This window comes from Periplaneta americana, chromosome 15 (genome assembly GCF_040183065.1).
Source record: "Periplaneta americana isolate PAMFEO1 chromosome 15, P.americana_PAMFEO1_priV1, whole genome shotgun sequence".
Lineage (NCBI taxonomy): Eukaryota > Metazoa > Arthropoda > Insecta > Blattodea > Blattidae > Periplaneta > Periplaneta americana.
In genome coordinates this window covers 53492058-53505444 of record NC_091131.1, presented here as the reverse complement: position 1 = coordinate 53505444, position 13387 = coordinate 53492058, and the positions used below count along the sequence as shown (strand labels likewise).

The 13387-nt window shown below is 42.8% G+C and overlaps 1 protein-coding gene across 2 annotated transcripts in view; it reads left to right on the top strand.

Moving 5' to 3' along the window:
• Window positions 1-13387, top strand: part of LOC138714944 (cytochrome P450 4C1-like) — a 41501-nt gene that overhangs the window by 17950 nt on the left and 10164 nt on the right. For both annotated transcript variants that reach the window (XM_069847249.1, XM_069847248.1), the window contains exons 5-9: window positions 397-582; window positions 2167-2236; window positions 4175-4368; window positions 5422-5531; window positions 7349-7417. In XM_069847249.1, the coding sequence (XP_069703350.1) occupies window positions 397-582; window positions 2167-2236; window positions 4175-4368; window positions 5422-5531; window positions 7349-7417 (629 nt within the window). The remainder of the gene's footprint in view (window positions 1-396; window positions 583-2166; window positions 2237-4174; window positions 4369-5421; window positions 5532-7348; window positions 7418-13387) is intronic.

Sequence of the window (13387 nt, the reverse complement as noted above, 5' to 3'; positions counted from 1 at the left end):
GCTAAAGAAAATTAATTAAACAACTAACATGCTAATCGAAGAGGTTGGATGGGAAAGGAAAAATCTATTCTCTTCTAAAATTGTCCTATTTAGGGGAACAGACATAAAAAAAGGGAAAAATTGGACAATTTTTTTGTGATCTTAAAAAATAATATGGGGTGTTGTTTATCATATCCAAAAGTATTTTGATTGTATTATGTATCTAAGTGCTCCTAAAATTTAAATGCCAGAATGCTGCACCCCTTTACAGCAAGAAGTAGTGGTGGTGGCAGTGGCGGTGGTGGTGGCAGCGGCGGCGGCAATGAAATAGATAATTACAATTATGGTAACAATGACAAAGACAATTGAAAATGTAATTAGAATTTTTGGAAATAGCCTTTTTTTACTGTTGTGCAGGTGAGAAATGGAGGATCCACCGTAAGTTAATCACACCGGCTTTTCATTTTAAAATGTTGGAGAAATTTGTTGATGTGTTCAACTCAAATGTCGACGTCTTGACAAAACAATTGTCCAGCCATGTGGATGGTCCAGAATTCGACATTTTTCATGATATGACTCTCTGTGCACTGGACAACATCTCTGGTAAGTTTTATTACATCATAATGTGTGTTACTGTCATTGTTTACTATATGTCACAAGTTTTTGTGAAGGGCGTGTTGAAAAGTTTTTCAATAGACTGAAGAGTTTCCAGGTTCATATTCGCCTGTGAGCAGAGATTTTTAACAGTGATAAAAACTGTTAGCGTGACTTTTTTCGGGAGGAAAGAATTGCAGATTTATGCAGAGTAAAAGAGACTGCTATAAATTGAAGGACTCTAAGAGACAATTTACTAGCTGTTTATTACCTCTGTCAAAATTCAAGCATTATAGTCCTCATAATCAAAGATAATGAATTCCATTTTACAGGTGTCCTCAGACACTGACAAACAAACACAAGTTCGGGAAGGTCTTATTGACGATATCTGTAAACACTAGAAACCATTAAATTTACAACATGAATAATAATAAATGTACCTAATTATAAAGTGTGTGTGTGCGTGCGTGCGTATATGTGTATGTATGTACGAGGGCTGATCAAGAAAGACTGAGATTGATTTTTTTTTTACAGTTGTTTATTACTCTATTTCAATGTTTACATGATATTTTTCAAAGTAGTCCCCTTCTGCTTGAATTCACTTGTAGCGTTTCTTCCAGTCCTCGAAAACATGATGCAGGCCATTCTTTGTCAGGTCCATGAGAATCGTCTCTTATGCACTGTTTCAGAGCTCTCAAATTGAATGCCTCGGAGCTTTGCCTTTAGTGACGGGAATAAAAAAAAAGCCACAGGGAGCGAGATCAAGGCTCTAAGACGGATGTGGTACACAGATTATGTTGAATGTAGCAAAAAATTGCATGACTTGATTCGTGTTGCAAGGTTGTGTGTTCTCATGGTGCAGTCTCCACCCACCCGATGAAGTTGTGGTCATTTCTTTGCAATGTGCTTCCTCAGTGTCGCCAATATTGACGTGTAGTATGCTAGCCATCTAGGACTTTTCTAAAATCTCCTACATAAAAAAACCAACCTCCAAGGAAACAACTATCTGAAAATCTACTAACAGAATTTATTTTAGTTACCCTATTGAAAAGTCATAACAGATTATTGAAATATAATATTGTGTAAAATATATTTTTTAGTTAACAAAAGTCTGAAATCTCCAGGAAGAATATCCTGGAATTCTGGATCCATCACTGAGCTTGGGGGTTGCATGTAGGTGATATAACCTACAAAAATATGGTGCTTACATTAAAACGGTCATACTTGTTGCTACCTCATTTTCCTATATTGGAGAAGAAGAGAGTTAATGACTTCATTGCCAAGAACTCAACATTAGTTAACAACAACAACAACAACAAAATTTACTCACAAAACAGTTTGATTAAGAAATGTGATAGATAAATAAAGGAAACCACAGGAAACCATAATTACTGAAGTTTACTAATCTGTAGCTGCATATGAAATCTATGGAATAAAATGCAGTTTTATTTTATACATAAAAAATAGAGTTAAAGTTGTTAATCTGAATTAGAAAAAAGTGAGCACAAATTAAATTAAATAATAACTAAATTTTTCTTATCTCATGTTCAATTAACCAGCAACTATTATTATTAATATGATGTTTGATTTCAGAAACGGCAATGGGGGTGAACATCAATGCTCAAAACAACAGCAGTTCTGAATATGTGCAGGCTATCCCCAGGTCAGTGACATGGACTTTTACAACACCGAATGGTTTTACGAAGAATTTTACAAGGAAACTCACACACTTCCATTTCGGTATCATTAAGCTTCTTAAATTAAACAGGGATAAATAATAAATCAACTTTGATTAATGATATTAAGCTTGCACACAATTTTTTTTTTCATAATGAGTATAAACCTGTGTACAGAAGTTCAAAGTGATGTCCATCTGCATTCACATATTTCCAATCTTTTGATTAAATTGTTATTCATACACAAAAGTTCTATTGTCGTTAATGCTTGCAATTTCTCTTCTTACTTTGTCTCAAGTTTGTCTGTAGTGTGGGTGGATTACTCCTATGTATTCTATTCTTTTAGGATTTTGTAGGTTTACAGTGTTTTCCAGAGGCTGCATAACCAACCAAACAGTGTATTAAATTATTTAAGTAATTGATTAACTAGTGGACTTACTCGTGTTAATTATGTAAGTTTGTCCGGCTTACAGCTGTTTCGGTGCTTAACACACCATCGTCAGAGCCTACTAGATCTTGGCGTCATCTCGAACTTCTCTGCCTGTTATGTGGGTGCGTTTGATTGTTGAAAGGTGTTGAAAAGTGGAGTCAAATAGTGTGTGTGTGTACTGAAATTGATCTGTGTGTTGAGAATTTGTTCGGGGTGTGTTTTAGTGTGTTTGTATATTTCGTGTTGTTCTAGTGTGTCGAGTTTTTGGTTCTTGGGTTGTATGTGTAGGATTTCCATGTCTGCATTTATGTTATTGTATGTATGGTTAGCATTGGTTATGTACATACAACCCAAGAACCAAAAACTCAACACACTAGAACAATACGAAATATACAAACATACTAAAACACATCCCGAACAAATTCTCAACACACAGATCAATTTCAGTACACACACACTATTTGACTCCACTCTTCAACACCTTTCAAAACTCAAACGCACCCACATAACAGGCAGAGAAGTTCGAGATGACGCCGAGATCTAGTAGGCTCTGACGATGGTGTGTTAAGCACCAAAACAGTTGTAAGCCGCACAAACTTACATAATTAACACGAGTAAGTCCGCTAGTTAATCAATTACTTATATTCAAGTGTTAAAAGTAGTGTACGCAAGAATCAAAATAAATTATTTAATAAGTAGCAAGAAACAAGTTCTATTCTCAATAAGAATAAATGTTGTCCGAAGCTTAAACACAATTCATACGACTACTTCAGTACAGTAGATTTGTTTCAATGATCAAAATGCGTTATTGTACTGTCTATGTAACAGTGGTTCAAAATACGTCTTCCTCACTATAGTTCAAACAACTCGTTAACAGAGGTTGACATAGCAAATCTCCAGTTTGCGAAAACATTGGAAAAACATCCAACCGTGCCCCTCCCCCTGAGATAATGATCTGACTTGTTACCACCAGCGATGGCTTTCTTGTTATTCTGTAAGAGACTTTATGTATCTTACTACAATTTTGAATTGTATTTAGCACACATAAAATACTGGCAAAAAAAAAGTATTTCATTATTTTATTAGTAAATTTTTCGAGACTGTCTTATGTGCTTCAGGATGTGCTATATACTAAGGAATTTGTGTTTATTTTAAAATTGATATTTATCATTTACATATACTTTCTGTGATGTATATGTAATTCATAAAGAGGCTTATTGTGCTCGCCATTGTTTTTTCTTAGTAAGTGGTGGAGAATTAGTGGAATTATGACAGAGAAAATAATTGTATATGGACAATATATCCCAACACCATCTTATCTATCATAAATTCAAATTGTAGACCTACTTTATGGAATTTGTTATTAAGCTTCTGGCAAGGAAAGTCGACACCCCAGCCTTCAGATAATGGTGCTCCGAAATGTTATTGTATTTCATGTCCATAGAACCTAATGTTGGTAAGAATTAAATAAAAAATGATGTGGACCTTATTGCAGTCTGTGTAAGACAGTACTCAAACGGAGCATGAAGCTATGGTTGTATCCTGATTTCCTGTTCCGCATGTCGTCCATTGGCAAATGTCAGCAAAAATGTCTGGACATCCTGCACAGTATGACCAACAAAATTATCAAGGCGAGGAAACAAGAATTGCTGCACAAACAAGAATCGGAAACAGGAGACAACGAGCTAGGCAAGAATTTAATTTAGTCATTCTCTTTTTTTACGGTTAGGTTAAAGATTCATGGTTCTTTTCAATATTAAACTTGGCTCTGATTGACTGGATGGTGTGACTTTTGGTGTTCCAAATAACTACTTTAGTACGATTCTTGGCTTCTCTCAGTGCAGTCCCTACCCGGAGATCTGATTGAGGGACTATTTTACCTCCAGAGAATTTTACACTGAGGGACTCCATGAATCATAAGCAGTGAAAAATATAGTGGGACTTCGTTGGTGTTAATGCAGCTTATGTGGGTACCTCTTTGTTACTTGTTAACTTAAACAACAAGTTTAAGCCCCCTCACCACGACAAGGTGAGTACCCACGAGAGGGTAGGTTAAAGATTCACGGAACAGGCATCTATAATGAACACCGATCAAAATACCTCTCATTTCTCGTGAAAAACAACAACTGAATAGACTACAGTGGACTATAGTGGACTTTATGTTGTCAGCAAACAGCTGGAACATTAAGAAGATTGATTGATTGATTGATTGATCGATCGATTGATTGATTAAAGATTCACGGCATCAAACCCAGCCAAGAGTGTCGGAATTTTAAAGATTATATAATTCTTAGGACAACTTCTTTCAGAAGGAAAGGAAAACCCTGAGGTTTTATATTGTAGATCGTGATACATAAAATAAAAACCCTGTCCCTAAGTTAGAGTGTTTCATGTAAAATTTGCTGGCAATTTTTCACCCTTATCAAAACAGTTATGTACTGTATGTAAAGATTAAAAATCAAAATACTATTATTCCATAAGATATGATATAATAATAATAATAATAATAATAATAATAATAATAATAATAATAATAATAACAATAATAATAATAATAATAATAATAATAACAACTCATCTCCTGGTCTAGTTGCCTCATAAATTTTGTGCACTTACTTTTTTGTCTTTTCTCTGCTGCCTGTTTAACTGTTGATCTCGATTTGCTTGTAGGCTAGCAGATAGTGGTAAGTGAAAACTAATGTTTGTGAAAACTCACAGTGATTATTTTTTTTTTCTTTTCAGATAAAAAGAAGAAAATTCCTTTCTTGGACTTGTTGATCATGTCGTCACAAAATGGCTCTCTTCTCACAGATGAAGAACTACGAGAGGAAGTTGATACCTTCATGTTCGAGGTTTGTACTTGTTAAATGCAGATCAAGTCAAACCTAAGGGACTGGCACTCTTGTTCTATAGTGATGGAATTTAATAGCTTAAGTCCTTTTATCCAAGTCTCGCATTTGTCTGACACTGCATCAGTGTGCTTCTGAGTGACCCGTTTTTATAGTACATTTGTTGATGTTAGCAATCAATAGTTTCTTTTATGCTCGACTAAATGAGATTTTAACTTCGATTAAAAGGACTTGTGCTGTTAAATTCCAATGCTATAGAACAATAATAATACTTAAATGATAATATGATCAAATAAAGACGATAAATTACTTTGAAGTGACAATGCCAATTTTACTTTAACTAATAGCTTTGACAGAGTTTTCCTTACCGAATAATTCTGTCTGCACCTCCTGGTGTATTGGCTAAGATACCAGTTTTAGAGATTCTTCCTTCGTGCATTTTCGTTGTCCAAACTTCATAAGGATCAAAGTTAAAATCTAGTTAAATTAAGTGTAAAAAAAATTATTGATTGCTAACAACAAATGCACCATAAAAAAGGGTCACTCGGAAGCACAGCAATGCAGTGTCAGACAAATGCGAGATTTTTTAAATAATACATCATGTGTGTTTTTGTTTTGAGTGGGTTAGTAAATTGCCATACTCATAAGACACAACATGGGCAAAATATTATGACAGCGATAATGGAATAAAATTAATATCACGTGAAAATACAAACTTAAAAAAAATCAAGCAGTGAGTGGGAATCGAACTTGGTAACTTCTGTTTCGTAGATAGACATACCATCAAACTGCGAAACACTCCGACAATAAGCCTTTGCCATTGCTTTCTCCACATGTATGCATGGTGAACAAATGGAGTGCACTTGGAATTTTATGCAGCTGTTAAATTCATGTATTTGGAAGTTTCGTGAGTTATGTATATTATTATCTAAATTATAAATAGATAACGGCAGAATAGGGTTAGGTTCATTGTAAAGGCGTGGGAGAGAGAACAGTAAGTGGAATCATCAAGGTAGTATGATACAAAATTTCGGTACAGCTGTACTGCATGGCCATCATGAAGACGTTTGTAAACCGATCATTTTTCTTTCCATGAGTGTGCATGTACAGTAGTGGCAAAAAAAAACCGGACCGACCCTTGTAGCTGATACAAAATCCTGTGCTGTGTATTATGTCAAACTGTGGTAATTTCAATATGGATAGTGAAGCCAGAGATATGTACTGCTATTTAATGTGAAAATACGCAGTTATCTTTGCCGAATAGAGGTAGAAATGTAATATTGATGCCAGATAAAATAAAACTCTCAAAGCTTTTTCGTCTGTAAGTTTGAGGCACTGAAGGAAACAAAAGACGGTAAGAATCGAACAAATGCAATAAATTTCATTGTTACAATTAATTATACAAGATGGATGTGTTTTGTGACTGGCAAAATTTGAATCTGTGACTCTGAAATCAGCTACAAGAGTCGGTCCGGTTTTTTTGCCACTCCCGTACATAAACACAAAAATATTCATCTTGCCATTTCTTGCGGAACTGAGAAGGAAAAGCACTAATTTTAATCAGAATATAATATCATCACGGTTCTAAAGTACAGTACAACACAGAACGTAATATTGATGTGTTTGTTTCACTTCACTTCAAAGAATCACTCTGAAGAGTGACAGTTTCCCATCATTGACAATGACGATGACAACAACAACAACAGATAAAATATTATGGCATTTCACTTATATCTTGTACAAAATACCTACTGAACAACGTAGAATATTGGTAAATTTTTGTGGATCATTGTTTTAAGTTGTGTTCATATTCATTACAGGGACATGATACTACAGCATCTGCCATGAGTTTCACTTGCTACATGCTGGCAAATCATCAGGATGTGCAGGTACGTTACTTCTTACCACAAATTAAAGTTCAATGAAAATTAACTGCTTCAACATAAAAGAAGATGATCTCATTTCCATATCATAAATTTATAACTTGCAAAAAAAACAAGGAAGTACAAAAACTTGTCACAAAAAATATTCCTACTAACCACCATCATCCCTAACTTGCTATCACACTTCACCACCATCACCACCATCATTTGTACTCTCATCAATATCAGCATCACTATTGCACCCCAAGAGCATCAGTATTATCATTACCACTGATGTCACCACCAGTAGTATAATAATTATCCTCGTCATAATCGTTACAAACTTCACCATCATCACAACCATTACTAGTGCTATTATCACCACCACCAGAGCCATACCAAGTTTCTGCCATCTAGCAGGCAACTGCCAAACAGAATAGCAATGCTGTGACATCCCACAGGTATTGTTATTATGACAGCGACGTGAGAATCGAACTCACGACCAGCGTCCCGCATGAAAGCAGATCGCAGAGGCTCCACGGAACATTGAGTGACGTCGCGCGGTGGAGAGAAGAGAGAGGGTGTATTACGTCACGCGACGAGATTGCGCGCGCATCTGGTGCTGGTAGAGAGGAGAGGGCCCTGGATTTCTCTGGAATGCCATCTCTAGAGACGGCTGGAAACTTCGAGGTTACGTCGCTATGGTTATAAATTACGGTCGCGAAGGAACGACGGCAGTTTTCAGAGTTTTCAGTTATTCAGTCAGTGAGAAAGCCAGAGCAAGCAAGCCAGCCGGAGTTCGACTCGAGTGTGCGTCCGCATCTGCGTCAGCATCCGAAGGCCTGAGTTCGAGTGCAGTGGACCGCAGTTGGAGGGACCTGAGTTCGAGTGCAGTGGACCGCAGTTGGAGGGACCCGAGTTCGAGTACAGTGAACTGTCTCTGAAGGTCTGTGGTTCGAGATACTGTGAACTCGAGTGACTGAGATAGAAGAACTGTGAACTGAGAACTGATAGTTCTGATTTGTAAATAGTACTGTGTAAATATTAGTTAAGATTAACAGTTCATTGTTGTGCGTAATAGTCCAAGTAAATTGTCATTGTCGTCGGTGGAGTGCTATAACGAATACTGTGTTGAGTGAAGATCCAATTGTTGACGAGAGCGTTAAGGTGAATTGTAGAAAGGAATTATTGTTGTGACGAATAAATTACATTGTTGTTACTAATAAAATTCACACTGGTGTCAGAATCGGGACATTATCGACAATGGAGAACCTACAGCAGATCCTGCAAGCCATCGCAGAAATGAAAGCAGAAATGAACATGCACATTAGTGAAGTAAAAGATAACATGAACAAGCACATCAGTGAGGTTAAGAACGACATAAGTGATGTGAAAACGGAGATGAAAAGCGACATAAGTGAAGTGAAGGGCGACATAAGTGAAGTGAAAACAGAGATGAAAAGTGACATAAGCGGAGTGAAAGATGACGTCACTACACAAATCGAAAGTGTTTCGGCCCACGTAGATGGAATTGTCGCCATTGTGAAAGACGAACTTAAGGCCGATCTGGATAAATTAAACCAGAATTTTACAACTATAAACGAGACAGTAGCCGAGTTGAGACAGGAGGTAGACCATTTCGACGGAAAAATCCGCGATCTCGAGCGTCGTCAAGAGCAGACGAGTGAGGTGATGGACCGACATGCTGAAGAAAACAAGCACATTCTCGCGTTGGTGGATCGCCAGGCTAGAGAACATAAACAGATAGTTGCCGAGGAAGTTCGACGTGCCATGCAAGAAGCGGCCACAGAGTTGAGGACTCCATATAGTGGCCCTGCGGAATCATCGCCTTCAGCCAGACATCACAACGTCAAGACGCCGAAGTTCGACGGTACGACGTCTTGGGCGATATTCCGTCGCCAGTTCGAGGCCACCGCAGCACATAATGGCTGGACCCCAGCGGAGAAGACTACTCAGTTGCTGACCGCGCTTCAAGGACAGGCGTCGGAGATTCTTCACAGCGTTCCAGAAGATGGGACAGCCGCTGAGATAATGGCGGCCCTGGAGGGACGTTATGGTGACCATCAACTTGCTGCAGCATTTAGGACCCAACTAAAAACGAGGGTCCAACAGTCAGGCGAGTCCCTGCAAGAATTCGCGATGGCGGTGGAACAACTGGCCCATAAGGCGCTCAGGGGCCTACCTAATGACTTCATCGCTGGAGAGGCGGCCTACACCTTCGGCAGCGGAGTTCGAGACCCAGAAATAAAGCAACAGCTACTCTTGGCAGAGCATCGCACCATCAATGCAGCTCTGGCGGCGGCCCTCAGGATGGAGGCAGCCAAGTTGACGGCGAACGTCTCGGCATCGCACCGGATTAGGAGCGTCGCGGCGGCCGACGTCGAGGAACGTCAACCGAAATCACCCGGGCGACGAAGACGAGGAGTGCCCACCTGCTGGTCCTGCGGCGAGCCTGGACACCTGAGGAGGGACTGTGACCGATCTGGTCACAAACAGGAAAACTAAAAGGGGCCGATGCGATGAGGGGCACGTCGGCGCCGTCATCACCATCCCCTCGGCTGATCTTGAAGACGGTTAACAGAAGATGCGACGATGGGCTGATTGCTGACGGATGGATAAGAGGCCGCCCATGCAGAGTACTGGTAGACACCGGGGCGTCGCTCACTATCGCCAGACCGGAAGTCGTGCGTGGCCTACCTGGGAGGACGCCGCTGCGCCGGTATGAGCTACGTACTGCCTCAGGCGAGAACCTGCCCATCCAAAAAGAGGTTTTCCTGGACTTGACCTTGGGAAAGAGGAGACTGGAGATGTGGGTGTTCGTCGCCAACATCACTGAAGACGTCATCCTGGGACTCGACGCCATGCGGATCTTCGATGCAACGGTGGACGTCCGGCGCCGTATCCTCCGTTTTGGTCAGGATGAAGTGTTCCTGAGGGACGTCGAAGACCAACCCATGGCCAGCAGACTCACCTTGGAGAATCAAGTGACAATCCCAGCAGGCTGCGAGATGGTGGTGACAGCAAGACTGGACGGACAACCTAAGAGAAACCTGCTCCTCGATTCGCAAACAACTCCGATAGATGGGGTTTATGTGGCCAGATCCCTACTCCCGAATCAGAAGGTGGTACCGGTGAGGGTCCTGAATGTCACCAATCGGGACAAGGAGGTGCCTAGTGGAACTGTACTAGGTAACGTCGAGCCGGTGGTGTCTGTGACGTCGCTGGCAGAAAACGAGGAGTGTCACCGACCACGTCCAGATTTAGACCCATCACTGAAAGAGCTGGCTCGAGAATTGCCGGCGAATTTAAGCAAAAGAGAAAGAAGACAAGTCCACGATCTACTGACAGAGTTTCAGGACGTGTTCAGTCTGTCTGAAAACGACTACGGGAGAACGGAGAAAGTTCAGCACCGCATTGACACCGGAAATGCTCGCCCAATCAGACAACCTCCTCGACGCGTCCCTCTAGCTAAACAGAGGGAGATTGACAGCCAACTGGAGGGCATGAAAGCAAGAGGGGTCATCGAGGAATCCGACAGCCCTTGGTCATCACCTGTAGTGCTGGTGAAGAAGAAGAATGGGGACCTGCGTTTCTGCGTGGACTACAGAAGACTGAATGACGTCACCAGGAAAGACTGCTTTCCCCTCCCACGAATTGACGACACCTTGGACACCCTGGCCGGAGCAGAGTGGTTCTCGACGTTGGATCTCAAGTCAGGATACTGGCAGGTGGCGCTACATCCTGAGGACAAGGAGAAAACGGCATTCTCTACAGGCCAGGGACTATGGCAGTTCACCGTTATGCCGTTCGGCCTCTGCAACGCCCCGGCTACATTCCAGAGACTAATGGAGTCCGTAATGAGGGGCCTGACATACGACACCTGTTTGCTGTACCTTGATGACGTCATCGTGGTGGGCAAGACTTTCGGCGAACAGCTGTTGAACCTGAGGAAAGTGTTCGAGAGACTGCGACAAGCCAGACTGAAGTTGAACCCGAAGAAATGTCATCTATTCCAGAAGAAGGTCAACTACTTGGGACACGTAGTAGGGACCAACGGAGTGGCCACGGACCCGGAGAAGCTACAAGCCGTCAGAGGATGGCCTAGACCGAGGGACAAGCAGGAGCTGCGCCGCTTTCTCGGCCTCTGCACTTATTACAGAAGGTTCGTAGCTGGGTACGCCAACATCGCTAAGCCTCTAACCCAGCTGACCGAGGAGAAACGACAATTCCAGTGGACAGACGAGGCGGAGTCATCCTTCCAGTCGCTGAAAGAAGCGCTCTGCACTGCTCCTGTACTGGGATATCCCATCCCTGGAAGGAAGTTCACGCTCGACACGGACGCTAGCAACGTAGGCATCGGCGGAGTACTCTCTCAGGAACAGGACGGGCAAGAGAGGGTGATTGCCTACTTCAGCCGAACACTATCCAAGGCTGAGAGAAACTACTGTGTGACGCGTAGAGAACTTCTTGCCATTGTGGAAGCCCTGAAGCACTTCCACAAATATTTGTATGGCCAGGAATTCCATCTGAGGACAGACCATTCTGCACTCACCTGGCTATTGGGCTTCAAGAATCTGGAGGGGCAGACCGCCCGTTGGGTTCAACGACTGCAGGAGTACAACTTCACCTCCGAACACCGACAAGGGAAGAAACATTCCAACGCTGATGCCTTATCACGACGCCCGTGCCCGGATGGCTGTAAACACTGCCTGAAAGTAGAAGAGCGGGATGGCGCCCACGAAGTCCGAGCAATTGCCGCCCAGTCGAGCCCAGGATGGGATAACGCCGCCATAAGGAGGGAACAGCTGGAGGACCCAAACATTGGACAGCTACTACGTGATGTGGAGTCCGGCCAGAGACCAGTATGGGCCGACATCGCCAACCGTAGCACCACTTACAAGAGCTACTGGGCCCAGTGGGAATCCTTCACTGTCAAGGACGGTATCCTGAAGAGGATTTGGGAGTCGGCCGATGGAAGGACCCACATAGAACAACTTGTCCTGCCCAGGAGCAAGGTGAAGGAAGTGCTGGAGGAGACTCATGCTGGAGTGACTGGAGGCCACCTGGGAGCCAACAGGACGCTGGACAAGTTAAGGCAGAGGTTCTATTGGTTGCATCAGAGAACCGACACGGAACAATGGTGCCGAAGATGCGACACCTGTGCAGCCAGTCGCGGACCAAGGACCCGCAGCAGGGGAGCCATGCAGCAGTACAACGTGGGAGCTCCTTTTGAGAGGATCGCCATCGACGTTGCTGGACCGTTCCCGGTCACGGATCGCGGGAACCACTACCTGCTAGTCGCCATGAATTACTTCACAAAATGGCCAGAGGTGTACGCGATTCCCAACCAAGAGGCTTCGACGGTGGCCGACGCGCTGCTTGACAACTTCATCTGCCGATTCGGGGTGCCCCGAGAATTGCATAGCGATCAGGGGCGCAACTTCGAATCCAACCTGATGGGAGAATTGCTCGAGCGTCTGGGGGTGCATAAAACCAGGACCACTCCCCTCCACCCACAGTCCGACGGCATGGTGGAACGATACATCAAAACCGTGGAGGAGCACCTGCGGAAGGTGGTGTCCAACCATCAACGAGACTGGGATGCCAGAGTTCCACTGTTCCTCTTGGCCTACAGAGCTTCGGTCCACGATACAACAGGGATGACACCGGCAAACATGGTCTTCGGGAGAGAGCTGCGCCTGCCCTGTGATCTGCTGTTTGGCACGCCACCCAGCGCCGACCAGCCAGCGACTGACTATGTGGCAGAACTCACCGAGAAGTTGAATGGAGTTCACCAACTGGCCAGAGAGCACCTCAAGATGGCCAGCGACAGGATGAAGGTGCGCTACGACAGATTAGCCAACTCTGCAGGATTCCAGGAGGGCGACCGGGTGTGGCTGTATCGACCTACCAGGACCAAAGGGAAATCACCAAAGCTGCAGCGTGCCTGGGATGGACCATACCGCGTGGTGACCC